Source organism: Oncorhynchus mykiss, chromosome 28 (genome assembly GCF_013265735.2).
Source record: "Oncorhynchus mykiss isolate Arlee chromosome 28, USDA_OmykA_1.1, whole genome shotgun sequence".
Lineage (NCBI taxonomy): Eukaryota > Metazoa > Chordata > Actinopteri > Salmoniformes > Salmonidae > Oncorhynchus > Oncorhynchus mykiss.
The window spans coordinates 14,984,156-15,004,122 of NC_048592.1; the positions used below are offsets into that span (position 1 = coordinate 14,984,156).

Sequence of the window (19,967 nt, forward strand, 5' to 3'; positions counted from 1 at the left end):
AGAGATCCTCACTGAACTTCTGGAGAGAGTTTGCTGCACTGAAAGTAAAGGGGCTGAATAATTTTGCACGCCCAATTTTTCAGTTTTTGATTTGTTAAAAAAGTTTGAAATATCCAATAAATGTCGTTCCACTTCATGATTGTGTCCCACTTGTTGTTGATTCTTCACAAAAAAATACAGTTTTATATCTTTATGTTTGAAGCGTGAAATGTGGCAAAAGGTCGCAAAATTCAAGGGGGCCGAGTACTTTCGCAAGGCACTGTATCTAGCAGACTGTTATAACGGAGCCCACATCCGCTGACAGCAGTCGACAGCTGTCTCTCTTAAACAGGCTACGCTATACACACACACACGCGCATGCACGCACGCACGCACGCACTCACACACACACACACACACACACACACACACACACACACACACACACACACACACACACACACACACACACACACACACACACACACACACACACACACACACACACACACACACACTCCTCCATCACTGTCAACAGATAGAGAGAGAGAGAGAAAGAGAGAACACAACTGCCAGGGCTGTCTGCCTATAGACAGCCCATAAATGACCTAAAGGAAAACATTTTAAGGTAGGCACAGAGGAGAGAGAGGTCCTCACCCTCGACCAATCAGGTTTCAGGAATCTGAGACTTTTAGATGACGTGTCCCCGTGGAATCCGGCACGCTCCGTGATAACAAGGGACGCATTCCCGGAGGAGACGGCATTATCTACTTACTCGGATTCGAGCTCGGCTGAGTCTAACTCGTCTTGATCCATGAGTTCGCTGAGATCTTCTCCAGTACGCTGATCCCCAGCGCCTCCACAGACAGCTTGTCCAGAACCAGGACCCTGCACCTTCTCAGCAGAGCTGCGTTCACCTGGAACAAAGGGTTCTCCGTGGTCGTCCCCATCAGAGTCCCTGTCCCACACTCCATATGAGGGAGGACGGTATCCCACATACAGACAGACAACAAGAGACGGAGACAGAGAGATTAAAAAAGAAAAGAAAAGAGAGACATGGGAGGAAAAGAAGTGCTTGAGCATCCTTAAAGTGACTCAATATGAAAGGTAGGTCATAGTGCTTAAAATGACCTGCAAATGAAATACCATTGGCACTATCCCTCATTGTACATTGGTTTGTAATGTAGCTGTGTAAAAGCATTATAGGGTACATGGTTAAAGGACAAAGCTATCTCGTGCATGCTATGATGTCTGTGTTTTGCGTTTTAGCACCTCTTTAGCCGAGCAGGGTGTAGAGGGCCGGCCCTGCTCTAACTACCTGTTCATTTTGATCAGGATTTACACAGACAGGAATTAAGCGTAGTTCTGTGCCACAATGAAGAGCGATCATATCACATTATACTACACAAAATGTAGATAGGAACAATAAATATCCTTATTATCAGTTGTTATCGGAGTGATGCTATGTTATTACTACTGTAATTTGTTCAACTTTGTATGAATGTTAAAACAATCATGGCATGCTGTAAGATTTTTGTATATTTTGGATCAAATATGTTTTTGTCGATATGTACTGGTCAGTGGTAAAGATGTTGTTCTTTGTCCCAGATAACATAACACTTAGTACAACAAAAACCTTGATCCAAAAGAGCGAGTATTATTTTTACAATGGTGTGTGGGCTGTGAAAGGAGATAATGGCCATTAACATTCAACATAAATCTATGGAGTTGTCTTGGTTATTTGGGTGATATAATACAAGATTCCCCATTCTAATAGTAGAATTATGAGAAAAATCTATCTCTCAAATGGCATCATTGAATCAGATTGAGATTCCACACTCAAAATGAATGTATCATTCCAGGAATCTGAGGTAGATGCAAAGTGTGTATGGGTGGGTATTGGGAATTGCTTCTGAGTGAACTCGCCACGTGTTCTCTTTTACATTTATTATTGCAGGTATCATTTTTTACAATCTCACTTCATATTTCTTGAGTTCTCTTGCAACATGTGAGCCGCTTGTGTCTTCAGTTTAGGGGTGTCACATTTGTTTCGCATGATTATGGGATGTGTAGTTTATAGCTCTGCAGAGAGTGGGATTCTGGGCTAGATGCAATGTGGAACAGGTGAAGTAAATCAACTCTTATTTTCCCCATTATCCAAATGTATATCAACATCTGTGTGTCAGGAGCAACATATTCTGTTGCAACTACATGCATTTTTGACTGTCTATATTTGATCTCTCTTCAGCTCAGACAAGAGGCCCAGCAGCCATGAGAGACAGGCACCAGAGGTCCCCCTGCAGAGGACAGAGAACGCCCACCGTGGTTGAGTGTCTCCCCCAGCCAAGGTGGCCAAGCTGAAGGTGGGCCGCCAGCGCACTGACAGCCAGAACAACATAGCCAAGCTGGCGTTCTTCTGCTCCCTGGAGAGGGTGGAGACCATGCGCTGCTTCTGGGAGCTGAAGCACATCCAGCTGGAGGGAGGTTTGGAGGAGGTGGGCATAATATATATGGCAGATTTCATGTGTCCTTTTACTGTGCCACTCCCATGAATTTACTGGTTGACTGGCACCATCTAGTGTTAAAGTCCCTTCCCTGCAGTATGCTGCAATCTCCAGTCCAGAGATCTTTTCACCCCTCCTCAGGGGGACCCTTGGCCATTTCACAATTTTGTTGTTGCCCTGAACTAGCTAACTTGTTTCACAAAATCAACAGCTTGATAACTAGTTGACAAATTGAATCAGGTGTGCCAGCTCTTGAATAGTTGAAATACATGGATGGGCTGGGGGTCCTCGAGGAGTCTACTGAGCTCTAGTTTACTGAGTTCCCCAAGAGAGGGCTGTAACTCGAACCCCCAAAACCATAAATCTATGGAATTAAAGAACAGAACCAAGATGTAGTCAGTTTTTCAGCCACTGGGTGGCATCGCTCTCAACTTTGAGAAAGAAGACATTATATTGACTCAACACCCTGCTCTGCTGCACTCTAACTTGGACTTGATAAGAATCATTATGCAGCGCCCCCCTAGAGTAGGCCTTGTCAAAAATGTGGGGCTGTCGGAGGGAAAGTTGCTTAGGCAAACAAACTATGAAGGAAAAGAAGTGGCTACAATTTACACTTATTTTGTTATTTAATGAAAATAATGGTCCGTTTTTTCCATGTACTGGGGTAACTGCGATTAAGCCTGACTCGGCGTTCCAATGCATTCAAAATACTTTGGGGAAGGCCCTTCCACACCGTTCTCAACAAACCATTTATGGACCTCGCTTTGTGCACAGGGTCAATGTCATGCTGAAATAGGAAAGGGCCTTCTCCAAACTGTTGCCACAAAGTTATAAGCACAGAATCGTCTAGAATGTCATTGTGTGCTGTAGCGTTAAGATTTCCCATCTATGGGGCCTAGGCCGAACCACGAAAAACAGCCCCAGACCATCATTCCTCCTCCACACAGTTGGCACTATGAAACTCCCGACGGGCAGTTCTTGTGCTTACGTTGCTTCCAGAGGTAGTTTGGGACACAGTAGTGTTGCAACCAAGGGACAGATGATTTTTACCTACGCGCTTCAGCGCTCGGCAGTCCCGTTCTGTGAGCTTGTGAGGCCTACCGCTTTGCAGCTGAACCATTGTTGCTCCTAGACGTTTCCACTTACAGTTGCCCGGGGCTGCTCTAGCAGGGCAGAACTTTGACAAACTGACTTGTTGAAAAGGTGGCATCTTATGACGGTTCCACGTTGAAATCCACTGAGCTCTTCAGTAAGGCCATTCTACTACCAATGTTTTTCTACGGAGATAGCATGGCTGTGTGCTCGATTTAATACACCTGTCATCAACAGGTGTGGCTGAAATAGGAGAATCCACTAATTTGAAGGGGTGTCCACACACCTTTGTATATATGGTGTATATATTTTACATTTAAAACATTTGTAGAAATAACTTAATCAGATGATATACATATAGCTGTTTCAAAATAGTTGACCAGCTTACCATAGAAATGTTTTGTTAAAGTGGTTTCTGTAATTATTACGGGGGGCTTGTTACCCCACGTCACCCTGGTCTACGTTCTATAACTAGTCAAAGACCAGTGGTGTGGTTCACAAGTCTACAGTACCAAAGTATTTTAGAGCAACACTTACGTTTGTACAGTTGTGCAGGGTAGGTTGCTATTCACCAGACCTGTGAACTCATCACTCTGCCTGGCAGAGCCTGTGGCGTTGCCAAGGGAAATCCAGGGTCCTTTTCAGACATGCCAAACATTTGCCACTGTTGTTTTGGTATCTCTGTTACCATGCTGCCTCCCAGAGTGTCAAGCTGGCACCGTGAGCCAGATTTTATTTGACTTATTTCGCCAGATGATGTGTTGCCAGTCGCCAGCCGCCAGGGACAGTATGTCCTTTCACAGCCCAAATGTTTAATTGTTGAGCAGTTCTGCTCTGCTGAAGCATCACATTATCGAGAGGACCTTAATTAAGGAACATTTTAAGTACTGTTGACATACCGGTAGACACCACAGGAGAGAAACAATGCCTTAAGCATTAATTCTGCATTTTAAATACAGTGAATTTTCTAACGATACGCAATTTAGTGTACATTACAAATGCTCAGCCATTGATGCGCAGCATGAATCCAATAGTACTGGCTATTTACACTCCGTTCCAAGTCTCCAAACTTGCTGGCAGTCTATAGAAACCCCTGTTATCACAAATACCCTTTCTTGTATGTCATGAACTCTTGGTAGTTTTAAGAGTTACTATTCGGAGTTCGGAGACATGTTGTTTTTATCCATTAATCATTAGGGCCGGGAATTGTCAGGAACCTCACGATACTTAGGTGCCGATACGATATGTATTGCGATTCCCACCATTCTGTTATGTATTGCAATTCAATACTGTGATTTTATTGCGATTTAATGTTGTTAACATATTGCTCACCAAATGTCTGCTGCAGAGGGACAAGAGAGAGCCATGAGCCTATTTAAAAATAGATAATAAGATGGAGAACAAGCGACGAAGGAAAAATACTTGACGTTTGGTGCAGCCAAATACCGCAAAAACAATACTGCAATATCCAGACTTTCCAGACTCACATCAAACATCTCCAATCCAAAGTTAAATCTAGAATTGGCTTCCTATTTCGCAACAAAGCCTCCTTCACTCATGCTGCCAAACATACCCTTGTAAAACTGACCATCCTACTGATCCTCAACTTCGGCGATGTGGTTTACAAAACAGCCTCCAATACCCTACTCAATCAATTGGATGCAGTCTAGCACAGTGCCATCCGTTTTGTCACCAAAGCCCCATATACTACCCACCACTGAGACCTGTACGCTCTCGTTGGCTGGCCCTCGCTTCATACTCGTCGCCAAACCCACTGGCTCCAGGTATATCTCTCTGGTCACCCCCAAAACCAATTCTTCATTTGGCCGCCTCTCCTTCCAGTTCTCTGCTGCCAATGACTGGAACGAACTACAAAAATCTCTGAAACTGGAAACACTTATCTCCCTTTAAGCACCAGCTGTCAGAGCAGCTCACAGATTACTGCACCTGTACATAGCCCATCTATAATTTAGCCCAAACAACTACCTCTCCCCGTACTGTATTTATTTATTTATTTTGCTCCTTTTTACCCTTGCAAACCAAGGTGCTAAGTACGTATTCTGACGTTCTTAGCACCGACCTCTCAGTAGGTCTGTCTCTTAGACACCATTTGCTGACAAACCCACCTGTCCTTTGAACCCCATGGAGCTGATGGGCTGAGGAGTGGGGATTGACGGAGTTTACAAAGTTTGAGCGTTGGAGCAGAGGTAATTGTGCAGTAATGTTTGGGCGTTGCTAACCCTGGAAACTGGGCACACTCTCTCTGCTAATCAGCATTCTGCTATCTGTCTAAACCTTCCTCTCTGCAGCCTTTGAATCCTCTCTCTGAGGTTCGAGAGGACCCTGTTGGACACTGAGATTAAAGACAGAGCGGAAAGTGGGTAAAGCCACAGGTAACTTATTCAAGGGCAGGGACAATTGGCTAGTGAGCAGTATGTGTCTGATGGCTTCGTAACTCTGGCGCAGACTCTGGGATTTACTCTGCTACAGGAAGGAGTAAGCCCACAGAATCCATCCCCCTCTAACATGCAGTTAGAAAATAAGTATTTTTGATGTCTTGTAAATAAGAGAAGCGTGTAGTCTGCTTTATGCCAATGGGTGTTGTGAAAATGATTGCAATCTCCCAAAGCACGGGACAGCATGCAGCACCTGGTTCATGTGACCTAGGACCTTAGTTAGAAAGGCATGGCTTTGAAACTTAGCTTTTTTCTTTAGTGTTTCAGTTTGTTCATTCAGGATGGCATGCTGTTACTGTTGCTTTAAAACACTATAAAACCCGACAGTTCTGGCACAGGTGTGATGTTCCATTGGATACAAGTTTGAAGTAGAACATAGCCCACCGATACTTGTCAGCACCTTAGTAAGATATGAGAAGGCCTTAGGCATTGGACCCTTTACACTTAAAATGACCATGTGCTGTTTCACCAGTTTGTTTCCACTGAAGAACTTGCCAGCAATTATGTGATAGTTGTAGATTTTCACTTTCAACACAAACTTAAATGTATGAAACATATTTAGGGGACAAGACAAGCATGTTTTTATAATGCCATAGATGTCTCAAGTTTTGAGGGAACGTACAATTGGCGTGCTGATTACAGGAATGTCCAACAGAGCTGTTGCCAGAGAATTGAATGTTCGCTTCTCTACCATAAGCCACCTCCAATGTCGTTTTATGAGAATTTGGCAGTACCTCCAACCAGCCTCACAACCGTAACCACGCCAGCCCAGGATCTCCACATCTGGCTTCTTCACATGTGAGATTGTCTGAGGGTGTGCTGAGGCGTATTTCTGTCTGCAATAAAGCCCTTTTGTAGGGAAAAAGTCATTCTGATTGGCTGGGCTTGGCTCCCCAGTGGGTCATGTATACAGATCATGTACAGGGAATTCGGAAAGTATTCAGACCCCTTCACTTTTTCCACATTTTGTAACGTTACAGCCTTATTCTAAAATTGCAACAAACAAAAACATGTTTATCAATCTACACACAATGCCCCATAATGACAAATCACATTTTTGCTAATTTATAATAAAAAACCACTGAAATATTAAATTTACATAAGTATGATTACAGCCTCGAGTATTCTTGGGTATGACGCTACAAGCTTGGCACACCTGTATTTGGGGAGTTTCTTCCATTCTTCTCTGCAGAGCCTCTCAAACTCTGTCAGGTTGGATGGGGAGCGTCGCTGCACAGTAATTTTCAGGTCTCTCCAGAGATGTTCAATCGGGTTCAAGTCCGGGCTCTGGCTGGGCCACTCAAAGACATTCAGAGACTTGTCCCGAAGCCACTCCTGCGTTGTCTTGGCTGTGTGCTTAGGGTCATTGTCCTGTTGGAAGGTGAACCTTCGCCCTAGTCTGAGGTCCTGAGCGCTCTGGAACAGGTTTTCATCAAGGATCTCTCTGTACTCTGTTCATCTTTCCCTCAATACAGGCCAGTCTCCCAGTCCCTGCCGCTGAAAAACATTTCCCACAGCATAATGCTGCCACCACCATGCTTCACCATAGGGATAGTATTGGCCAGTTGATAAGCAGTGCCTGGTTTCCTCCAGACATGACGCATGACATTCGGGCCAAAGAGTTCAATCTCGGTTTCATCAGACCATAGAATCTTGTTTTTCATGGTCTGAGAGTCCTTTGGGTTCCTGTTGGAAAACTCCAAGCGGGCTGTCATGTGCCTTTTACTGAGGACTGGCTTCCATCTGGCCACTCTACCATAATAGTCTGATTGGTGGAGTGCTGCAGAGATGGTTTTCCTTCTGGAAGGTTCTCCCTTCTCCAAACTCTGGAGCTCTGTCAGAGTGACCATCGGGTTCTTGGTCACCTCCCCGACCAAGGCCCTTCTTCCCCAATTGCTCAGTTTGGCCGGAAAGCTAGCTCTAGGAAGAGTCTTGCTGGTTCCAAACTTCTTCAATTTAAGAATGATGGAGACCACTGTGTTCTTGGGGACCTTCAATGCTGCAGACATTTTTTGGTACCCTTCCCCAGATCTGTGTCTCGACACAATCATGTCTTGGAGCTCTACAGACAATTCCTGCGACCTCGTGGCTTGGTTTTTGCTCTGACATGCACTGTGGGACCTTATATAGACAGGTGTGTGCCTTTCCAAATCATGTCCAATCAATTGAATTTATCACAGGTGGAATCCCCCAAAAAGTAACACAATGTGGCAAAAGTGAAGGGGTCTGACAACTTCCTGAATGCACTGAACAAAAATATAAACTCAACATGCAACAATTTCAACGATTTTGCTGAGTTACAGTTCATATAAGGAAATCAGTAAATTGAAATAAATTCAATAGGCCCTAATCACATGACTAACGGTGTAACGGTGCAGCCATGGGTGGGCCTGAGAGGGCATAGGCCCACCCACTTGGGAGGCAGGCCCATCCATGGCTATGCCCTTGCCCAATCATGTGAAATCCATAGATTAGGACCTATTGAATTTATATCAAATGACTGATTTCCTTATATGAACTGTATCTCAGTAATCTCATTGAAATCTACATTTTTTTGTTCAGTATACAGGATCTGTGGTGTCCCCGCTACGTAACAGTGCAACTGAACTAAATATGCCCCTCAACTGGCCTCATTTGTACACTGTAGGTGGGGAATATATGGTGTGATGTCTTTAACGTTATGGACATAACCATTAAGGTAAATGGGGGATTTGGAAGAGAAAAAGACTATGCGAAAGAGAGAAGCCTACAGTTGTTTCTCTGTCTCTCCCTCTCTCTTTCCGTCTCTCTCTGAGAGGCATCTAGAGCAGTACAAATCAGTGAGTAACAGTACAGTTTAATAGCGTCTGTTAGAACCTGGCATCGCGTTATGATGTGACAGATTTTTACTGTGGGGTGGCTAGACAAGCCAACTGAGGCTGGCATGTTTTTGAACTAGCAGCGTCATTATTGACGTCAAACGAAATTGCAGGACACTGTGTGACAGTACAGAGATGCTTGCTGAAATTGTTCTCTCTACCCACCAGGTACCCATATTTGTACAGCCACCCCTTCTGTTGATTGATGTAATGAGACATCTCCATTTTGGTACTGGACCAGGACAGTAGTGTCACAGTTGTCACAATAGTAAACACAAGGTCACAAATCCGCAGTGGGTTTGGACCACTCGGGTGAGGGGTCAGGTAGGGGGGGACTTGGAGACATAAGCAGTTCATCACTCATTAGCTCTTTATAAGTTTCCTCAATGTGTTTCCTCAAAAAATAAGTGGTTTCTCCCTTTAGAGTATGTTAGTTTGAGGAGGAAAAGGCATGTTGGTCACCACGTGGACATGTAGTCAGAGAGGCGCCTGTCAAATGGGGGTTGCATGCAGTGGCGTGTCCAGAACACTTTACTATGGGGTGGCCAAGCTGGGGCACGGACCCAGTTTAAGGGGACCATAACATTTTGAACCTCTATATAATTATGATAGTTTAATGCATTAAATGCTTCAGCTTAGGTTTGGTACAGTTCCCTGTTCAAATAAATCAGAAATCAATTCCAAATGTCTTGTTACAGTGTTTGCATTCAAGGTCCGGATTTGACTGTATATAAGCGTATTAGCATACAGAAGTAAATTCAATTGAGAAGTCCATCCAGAGTGCAAATTGCACCATGGCATTCGGTAGGGTCTTCATTTTTTCATGGGACCTCCTATGTATGCACGCGCTTGTCATACTCTTTTTGGCCAGACAGCATTAGATACATGGGATTCACCTCCTAAGACAGAGAGGTGCTGTTTCGCTCGCTCGGATGCTTTCTCCAGTGAGATTGATGAGTCTTGCTGTTGGTGCGTGTCTTGTTCAAAATTCTCAATATATTGAGAGACGACCTATCAGATCTCAGAATTTCCGGGGTAGGGGCACTGGGGTGGCCAATCAGATTTCAGAGGGTGTTGTGACCACCCCCTGGACATGGCATTGGTTAGCGTGGGTAGCCTGTGAAGCCTTGGAGATCACCCAATTTGATTCAGTTGGGGAGAAAGGACGCTGTGCACCGAGGGGAACTACAGATAGAGCATGTGACTTATTATAGCATCAGGTGTTGTGATACAGTGCAGACAAAGGGTACTGCACTGTCCATCAGTAGATAAGGAATTTTATGGCAGCAGGGAACGGTTTTCTTTTTGAATCACCCTATCATAATCACAGTACTCTACCGCAAGACAGTTGCCATCCAGCCACCAAGAATCTTCACGTACAGTACCGTTTCCATTGTCCTGAAATGGCCAGGGTAGACAATATTTTTCATTGTCAACCCAAGTCAATATCAATATTCCCTGATGTTGTCCTGATCCCATCTCTGATACCACAGGTAACCATCACAGCTCTACCGGCTGTGTTATCTCCTGGAACATGATGTGCTTTAGCTTAATGTCACATTCAATTCAATTACTGAGCTCAACACATGGAATGGGGATTACAGTATGTGTGGTAGTGTTGAAGAGTCACGTGAGTCGAGGATCCCAGCAGTGAATGATTTTGAAGCTGCCTCACTGTATAATATTGAGGATGTTTTGACGAATACAGAATTCATGGCTTCCATAGTCTGAGGCAAGCATTAACGTGTGGAAAAGAACACCCTTTTCACAAGTTGGATCGTTTTCATTGCAAAGATGGGGATATCTTGATTACAACAGAGGTATGGGATCTGTACAGCACTATACACTGTAGACACTGTAGACAGGCCTTTGGCACACTGTGAGCAGCGCACTGAACAAATAGGTCAGCGGGTTATTAGGTTCAAAGAACTGCTGACTACGGATGAGTCATTGTTAATCTTGGCTTTGGTTTAGAAGTTGAGCAATGATGTGTTCCATCAGTAAAGCGTGTTCCATCAGTAAAGCTCCAAAGACAAGATGATCTATCACCTTCTCCTGTTCCCCTCTCTGTCGTGGTATCTGGTAAGATCTGCAGCACTATTAATACATGGGGCTTAGCTTTCCATTTGTAACTCGGGACATCGAGTCGACTTGCTATTTACACGAGATTGCAACACAGTACATGTACAGTATGCAACAATATGGCGTCCTCCATGGAAGATGCCCTTACATTTCAGACTAATTTGCCATTATGTAAGTGTTATAATACACAGTAAGGATCTTGCTCGTGTTGTACTGAAAAAGTATATAAACGCAACATGCAACAATTTCAACGATTGTGGTCTGTGGTTGTGAGGCCAGTTGGACTTACTACAAAAATTCTCTAAAATGACATTGGAGGCAGCTCGGGCTCTCAAGGGGTGCAGCGGTCTAAGGCAACGCATCTCAGTGCTATTGGCGTCGCTACAGAGACCCTGGTTCGAAACCAGGCTGTAACACAACCAACCGTGATTAGGAGTCCCACAAGGTGGCGTACAATTGGCCCAGCGTTGTCTGGGTTTGGCTGGTGTAGGCCGTCATTGTAAATATAAAAAGCAAGACAGCAAGATAAATCAATGAATTAAAGTTAATCTTCATTTTAGCCTGCTACTTCTCAGGAATGTACTTGAGGAAATGGTACCTACATAATAATTATCTAATGAATAACACAAACTCTTGTTACCCAATCAAAAAAACTTTTTATTAACTGATATGCAAAAACATACTAGCGTGCACACATGTTTCTTTAATTCCATTTATTTTAACAATAAATTCAGTTAAACTTGGTACTCATCTTGTCTCACAAACACTGGCCTAGTGTTCCATCCCACAAAGTTCCGTAAAGAAAACTAGTGAATATGGGGGTGATGGGGGGGGGCTTCTAAGCTGTTAACAGCTGTTAAGTTTCTTAGCTGCCACGTGTTAGTTTTTTCCCCGTACTTTCCAAGAGACCACCAGGACCGGTAAAGAGTTGGCAGGCTAGGCGGTGTGATGGGGGGGACGGGGCTAGGGGACAGTAGGGGAATAGGTGTCCAACCTCAGGCCCCCCCCCAGCAGGCAGCACACGACCCTGGAGCATCCCAGAGCTGCGTGTTCCGGGTGAGAGAAGCAGAGGTCCATTTATAACAGCGTAGGTTGTCTCCTTGACAAAACTGACAAACTTGACAAACGCCCCTCTAATACCACACAGTACACTCCCCCGGCAGAGACTGTATATCCTGTTCAGAATAAGACACGGTTAAAGTTAACGCAGACATTAGCATTATAAAGATGTGTGTGTGGGAGTATGCATGCAAGGGTGCTGTCACTCATGCAATAGTAGTGGCATGGCAAATGTGCTACAGTACTTGCTAATACTCACTATCAAGGGGTGTGATGTGATTTAGCAACAGTAGGTGAACGTTATTTCCTTTCTGCATTTAACAATAGCCTGTCTTTTGAGGGACTTGGTTTACAGTTTCTTATTATTCCATGATTAGGTGTTCCACACCTACAGGGTCACACACGTTCAAACATGCACGCACGTCTTGTACAAGACTTGTACACACAGTCTTGTATAGCTAACCTTGTGGGGACACACAATTCAGTCCCATTAAAAATCCTATTTTCCCTAACCTCAACCTTAACCCAAAAACCTAACCTAACCTTAACCCTAATCCTAAAACCTTGCTCCTATCCCTATCCCTAAACCTTAACGTAATTCTAACCCTAACTCTAATTCTAACCTTAACCCTAAATCCCCTAGAAATTTGACCTTGTGGGGACAAACAAAATTTCCCCAGTTGTTTGTTTACTATTCTCGTGGGGACTTCTCGCGGCCACAAGAATAGTTAAACACACACACACACACACACACACACAAATAAAATAACGTTTTGATCATGCTATTCCTTTGCTGCCTGCAACCCCCCTGTGTGTGTGTGTGTGTGTGTGTGGCTGAAGTTGTAAATGCTCCACACATACTATATTGAGAGGGTGGGTAGGGAGGGACTTGAGTTTGGGCTCTCTGACAGCCACTGCTCCAGTTTCACTTTAAAGTGTTGGTGATATAAACTCGACCTCTGGTTTATGTAATCAGCCCCACTACTGAAGCATGTTTATTCCTCCCGGTCTTATCCACAGTTTAATCGTCTTACAGTTCCCCCCAGCCGGCCCACAGCAATGTAGCGTAATATGAACCTCTATTAAACGCATTGACTTTCGAGGTAGATGTGAACATTTTAGCCCATATCTGGGGAAGCTTTCACAGTTGTGCTCAGAGTTTTGTGGCCTGCTACTTAGAGCTGCAGTTTATAGCTCCAAGGCCTCTATTGGAGGACATAAATATTCAGGTAAATAGATATCTGCTGTAGTATTCTTTAGAGCACTATATTTTCGGATCTGTACCACTGAGTGCAACCGTTGATCAGCCAATGTTCAATTGAATTAGTAGTAATTGAATTAGTAGTAGTGTGAGTATTTAAGCTCAATGTTGATTTATGAGCGTCATTTGTGTGCAATGATCCTCTGAGGCAGCCCACCTTGACTTTCTTTTCCCCTCGCTCAATGGAACATTTTTATTCCATGAAAATAATTGCATGCGTAAGGTAACCCTCTGCGCCTATGAAAGTGACACAAGCTAAGCCTACGTTGTCGAATGACCTCCGTTGTTGAAATTGCCATTCTGTCACCTGTTGGTACCCAAGGACTGCATATTCTGTATGCAACATTTCTCCAATATGTTTTTGGCTCCAAAGTGTCTGTGGAAAACCGTATATCTCAATGTGAATTAACCCATTCCCTTGTTCAGGGGCAATAAGCAGTGTTTGTATTGATGACGCATATGTCTCTTATTACACTTTCCATTGATGCAAAGCACATAGAGTTCCAGTCAAAAGTTTGGACACACCTACTCATTCAAGAGTTTTTCTTTATTTGTACTATTTTCGACATTGTAGAATAATATTGAAGACATCAAAACTATGAAATAACACATATGGAACCATGTAGTAACCAAAAAAGTGTTATACAATTCAAAACATATTTTACATTTGAGATTCTTCACAGCCATTCTTGGCCTTGATGACAGCTTTGTACACTCTTGGCATTCCCTCAACCAGCTTCATTAGGATTTTCTTTACAACAGTCTTGAAGGAGTTCCCACATATGCTAAGAACTTGTTGACTGCTTTTCCTTCACTTTGCGGTCCATCCCAAACTCATCCCAAACCATCTCAATTGGGTTGAGTTTGAGTGATTGTGGTGGCCAGGTCATCTGATGCAGCACTCCATCCCTCTCCTTCTTGGTCAAATAGCCCTTACACAGCCTGGAGGTGTGTTTTGGGTCATTGTCCTGTTGATAAATAAATGACAGTCCCACTCAGCGCAAACCAGATAGTAAAGTGTGCCTTGAATTCTAAATTAATCATCGACAGTGTCACCAGCAAAGCGCCCCACACCATCACACCTCCTCCTCCATGCTTCACGGTGGGAACCACATATGCTGAGCTCATCCGTTCACCTACTCTGTGTCTCACAAAGACACGGCAGTTGGAACCAAAGATCTCAAATTTGGACTCATCAGACCAAAGGACAGATTTCCACTGGTGTAATGTCCATTGCTTGTATTTCTTGGCCCAACCAAGTCTCTTCTTCTTATTGGTGTCCTTTAGTAGTGGTTTCTTTGCAGCAATTTGACGATAAAGAACTGATTCACGCAGTCTCCTCTGAACAGTTGATGTTGAGATGTGTCTGTTATTTGAACTGTGAAGCATTTATTTGGTCTGCAATTTCTGAGGCCGGTAACTCTAATGAACTTATCCTCTGCAGCAGAGGTAACTCTGGGTCTTCCTTTCCTGTGGCAGTCCTCATGAGAGTCAGTCATCATAACGCTTAATGGTTATTGCAACTGCACTTGAAGAAACTTTCAAAGTTCTTTAAATTTTCCAGATTGACTGACCTTCATGTCTTAAAGTAATGATGGACTGTCGTTTCTCTTTACTTATTTGAGCTGTTGTTGCTATAATATGGACTTGAATATGGACTTTTACCAAATAGGGCTATCTTCTGTATATTACCAATACCTTGTCACAACACACCTGATTGGCTGAAACGCATTAAGAAGGAAAGAAATTTCACAAATGAACTTTTAACAAGGCACCTGTTAATTACAATTCATTCCAGGTGACTACCTCATGAAGCTGGTTGAGAAAATGCCAAGCGTGTGCAAAGCTGTCATCGAGGCAATGGGTGGCTATTTTGAAGAATCTCAAATATAACATATATTTAGATTTGTTTAACACTTTTTTGATTACTACATGATTCCATTTGTATTATTTCATAGTTTTGATGTCTTTACTAGAAAATAGTAAAAATAAAGAAAAACCTTTGAATGAGTCGGTGTACAAGATTTTGACTAGTACTGTATGTCCCAGATGGACCACTGCATCAAGCACATGTTGATAGGCTTATAGAGTACACTGTTGAGGGGTCCAATTACCAGGCCCTAAGTAAAACAAATTGTAACTGTCTTATCTGTCTATGAGCAGGCTAAGCGTGTGTGATGGTGTGGGAAAGATCTGACTGGATGTTCTTGTGAGAGAGAGACAGTATTAATCATGGCTGTCACCCCCTCTCCAATTTCAGCACAGAGGCTAAAGACCTTAAGTGCTTTCTCAGCCAGGGGACTACAGGCTACAACCTGAACCTGCCTTGATTTTCTCTTGCTCGCTCACTGGGTGGGCGCTCGTTACAGCTGTTTCGCAGCCAGCGAAGAGATTTCCGTAGCAACGTACATGACTGTCTTAAATACTGAAAATCAGGGCTCACATGCTGTTATCACAACCATTATTTTTTAGCCTCTCATAAACACTTCTAAGATGTGAATTGCTCCACCTGTCATTAATAAGGATCTTTTTTAAATGTTTTTTTTTTTTGGCAAACACAGCTGTTCTTTGTGAGTGGATCTTTTAACAATTGTTTGATATTTTGAGTTGACCTAAAAACGTCCCCTACCGGTTATAAATAAAACTTGTCAGTGTCCCTCCTCCTTTCCCCTCCCCATCTATGACACCTGTTCAGCCTAATCATTGTGAAACCACCAAGTCAGACTGAAAAGTCTACTAATTCACATGCAAATAAAGTCAAAGAAACCCAAAGCGTTTAAGCATCATCCCAGACAACTTTTCACTTTGCCTCAGAGAGCGGGACTGTGTACACTGGCCATTTTGAAACTTGGTAGGCGGGCCAGCGACTGATGACGGTCGTGGGCATTTGTCTGACAGCCCCTCCAGAGCCGAACCCCTGCCCGTCACAGCCACCCACAGCCCTCCGCCCCCATTGCTGCTCCCCTGCTGACGTTGGCTGTTCTGTTTACATTTAGGGAGGTCAGCTTATTCCATTCTTAATACCACCTCCAGTAGGGAGAAGTGCAGAGGTGTCAAACTGTGGGTGAGCGACATAGGGGCATAGGGACAATCTCACAGATTACCGTGACCATTACTAGCTGTATCTTTCTGTTTTACTCTTCATGGATTTGAATTAATTTTTCATCGAGATATTGGCATTTCATTCCCGTTTCTGTCATTAGATCAGCTTGTCTGTACACTTGAAGATGAGCACAGGGGGATAAGGCTGGCTACATTTTCCAAAAAAGGTTCCCCGTCTGTCTCACGGACATTGGTCACCAACCTTTCCGTGACCGTTTTTCTGTTTCGATTGGGCGTTCTAGTGATTCTATCATGAGTTCCAAGGTAGTGAACTATAACTCAACCTCAAGAAAGCCAAGCACGATGGATAACGTAACCGATTGCAATGGTGCCGGCTTGGTCCTCATTCAGAATCACATTGAGTCTCTGAACAGTAAGATGGACAAACTCATCAACATCCAGGAGAAGGTCCTCAACCGGCTGGATGGAATGTCCCAGGACATTGACAGTATAGAGAGGGACATGGAAACACTGAAGGTGGATAAGGAAGAGATCCATATCCCTGCCAGAGCCCGAACTCTACCACCGGCCCTGGCTCAAACCCAGGGCATGGGCATGGGGGGCGAGGTGAGAGAGATGTGTCAGGAGATGAGCTCCATCATGACAGTTCTGGACCAGCGCTCGGAGAAGCAGGCTGAGAAGCTGGACGGGATGGAAAAGCTGGTCCTCAGCATCCATCAGGTCATCATATTCATTGGGGAGACGATGAAGAGCCCCCGGGTTATAGAGATGATGTTTATGGGTCCGGCAGCACACAAGGCCTCCAAGTCAAAAGACCTCAAGATGGCTATTAAGAGGCAATCGTCCGCAGAAAAGAGCAAGAGCTCAGTTACTAAGAAGACCGACAAGGTGAGACTGGGAGTTCTAACTGCTGTCATGTCTTTGGCTATGCCAGATTATGTGATATGACTTGCTATTCTACAAAATAATTTCTCTGTAATTAATATCACCTGATTGAGCTAATCATGTAAATGTAATTAACTAGAGAATCGGGCACCCCAAAATAATATTTATAGAGCTGTTATCTTCCAAATAAACTCTTAAAGACCTAGTAATATTTTACATCCATAGCAGTCAACATTAATCTTCATCTTACTTCAGTCTCATCTGAAAGTTGTACATTCTTGGTTATCTGCAAGAACCCTGGCTAACAATTTGAATCAGCAATACAAAATTGGGTTTAATCATTTACTTACTAAATACCTAACTAATCACACATAATTCACATACACATAATTAAATCATAACTTGATTACAAATTACGTCATAGGAAAACGTCCCTAGCGGGCGGAATAGATATGACGACTTGTTACACAACGGAAAAGTGGCTGGGTTGAGTGAAAGAGCGGGAAGACAGGAACAAAGGCGAAGCTGTGCTATCGTAAATACAGTATCTTATGCATTCTAAATTACCGGCCATTTGGAAAAGGAAAACGCAATAAATATTTTCTCTGAGCTGTGCTTCAGTAGGTTGGTGGCAAATTGAAGGCCGTGTGGCCAAACCGAGTCCTCTGTCCTTTGAAGAATGTCTCTGGTTGTCAATTGAATACATTGTAGTAACGTCGTTGATAGACGGAATACTCTGTCTGTTCCTTCCTAACCTGCATTTGCAGCTGCAGTCGCTAACTCAACAGCTAGGAGGTATCACTTCTGTAGTGAATAAGAGTTCAAAGTTCATACCATTCGCAACCAAAGCTCCTGCTGATGTTGGCTTCGTCATGTAGTTATTTTCTGAACCATTCTGACATAGGATCGTCATCCTACCTCATCGGAACAGGAAGTTCTATTGTCGTCAAGGGCTTATATAGGAAGGGAGAAAAGGGGTGTGTTTCATAGTTTACAACCTCTGTCTCTTCACGTGGGCGGGCCACTGAGTGAGCAGCCCTAACTTATGAAAACCCACTTCTCACTTTCTAGAAGCTAAAATCACATTTCATCCCATCACAAAAAAATTCATATTCAAACATTTAAATTGAACTAATATTCCATGTGAATCCAATAACTCTGATGTGTAGACTTTCCACTGTAGAGTTTGTCATCTTATCATCAATGAGAATGTCTCAGATGACAACCGAACTGACATCATATTCATTAACTTAAGTATCACTGCATATGTTCAATCGTTCGGATTACCAGAATATAGTTCATTTCCCCCCACATACTGATGTTCCCAGAATCTCTATGTTAACCAAGGTTTTTTAAAAATGTAACCTCAGTAGGTTGGAGAAGGGAAAAGGGGGGAAGAGGTATTTATGACTGTCTTAAACCTATCCCCCAGGCCAACGTCATGACACTGCGCTAACCAAAGAGGTGTGTTTTTGCAGGTCTATGTAGACTATATAAAGGTTGCTTTATTAAGGCACTTGGATACGTTAATGTGAACTGCGTTCATATTTTTAGAATGGATTGACGATATGGATGTGACGGGAACTTAGGTTAGATGAATTGCTGGGTTCACTGTTCCCTCATGGACCTGCAAGTTACATGTCCTTAAACAAATTTGCACAGTTGTATATAGGTTCGGAGGTAGACACGGCGTTCCATGTTGTCATGTTTGGTTTATGATTTGATTTCGTTTTATGACTTTGCCACTGCAGAGGAAAATTATCAGAGCAGCAAAGCTGACTAGTCAAGTTGAGTTTTGTTTCCTAAGGAAGGATTGTGGCTTTGCTCATGCTACTTTTCCTCAGGCAGTGCTGGACGATGTGTCAAACCAATATGACTTATATAGCGATCTCCACTGGTTTATAGCAATATTCACTGGTTTTATAGCGCCATGCATAGTATGCCATACTGTATGGAAGGTGCCAAAGCCTATACACAGTGGTAAAATTGATGGGGAACTTTCCACCACTAGGCTTGTTACTGTGACTGTATTACCACCAGACCGGCGGTCACGAGTTGTGATGGCAGTTTAATTCCACGTGACCGTTTCGTCATGGTAATTAGGCTTCTCCAAGCTCTGATTCAGGGCAACCCCCCATGTACATTGTTTACCTCCCGCCATAGTAACAGTGTCGAACAGCCATTGATCTAAATGTCTCTACTTAACACTGTATGATACATGTCACAGAGGTTGGCACTTCTTCAGATTTGAGTGGCTCAAAATAGGAAGAAGAGGATGGACCTGTATAGGGGAGAGTTTTTAATAGTGGAGTGGTTCTATATCGTTCTATTCTATATTTTTTTGAAACTGCACTGTCGGTTAGGGGCTCGTAAGTAAGCATGTCACTGTAAGGTACCTGTTGTATTCTACGCACGTGACTAATACAATTTGATTTGATTTCAGTTGCTATATGCTGTAGGTGCTGTTTTCAGATTCATGGTATTGCTTGGGGATGGAGTGCTGGACCGGTAGAATGTATTTGCCTTTGTACTAGAAGCAGGCATGTGGCTTAAATAGGGATCTAACTTAAGGACTCATTGGCAACAGGTGGCAACAGGTAGCGACAGGGGTGAGAGAGAGCCTAGTGGTTAGAGCATTGGGCCAGTAGCTGATAGGTTGCTGGTTCAAATACCTGAGATGACAAGGTGAAAATCTGTTGATTTACCCTTGAACAAAGCACTTAACCCT

General features: G+C 43.5%; 1 protein-coding gene across 4 annotated transcripts in view; it reads left to right on the forward strand.

Annotated features, from left to right (window-relative positions):
• Window positions 1-636: 636 nt before the first annotated feature.
• Window positions 637-19,967, forward strand: part of LOC110508620 (myosin light chain kinase 3) — a 40,201-nt gene continuing 20,870 nt past the window's right edge. For 2 of the 4 annotated variants that reach the window (XR_002471337.2, XM_021589272.2), the window contains exon 1: window positions 16,320-17,242. Coding sequence is in view for 3 of the 4 variants with exons in the window: in XM_021589272.2 (XP_021444947.2) it covers window positions 16,646-17,242 (597 nt within the window). In the remaining variant the exon portion in view is untranslated. Of the gene's footprint in view, window positions 1,087-2,227; window positions 2,475-10,886; window positions 10,972-16,319; window positions 17,243-19,967 lie in introns of those variants that run through there. The other 2 variants (XM_036966372.1, XM_021589273.2) reach the window with 2 other exon arrangements.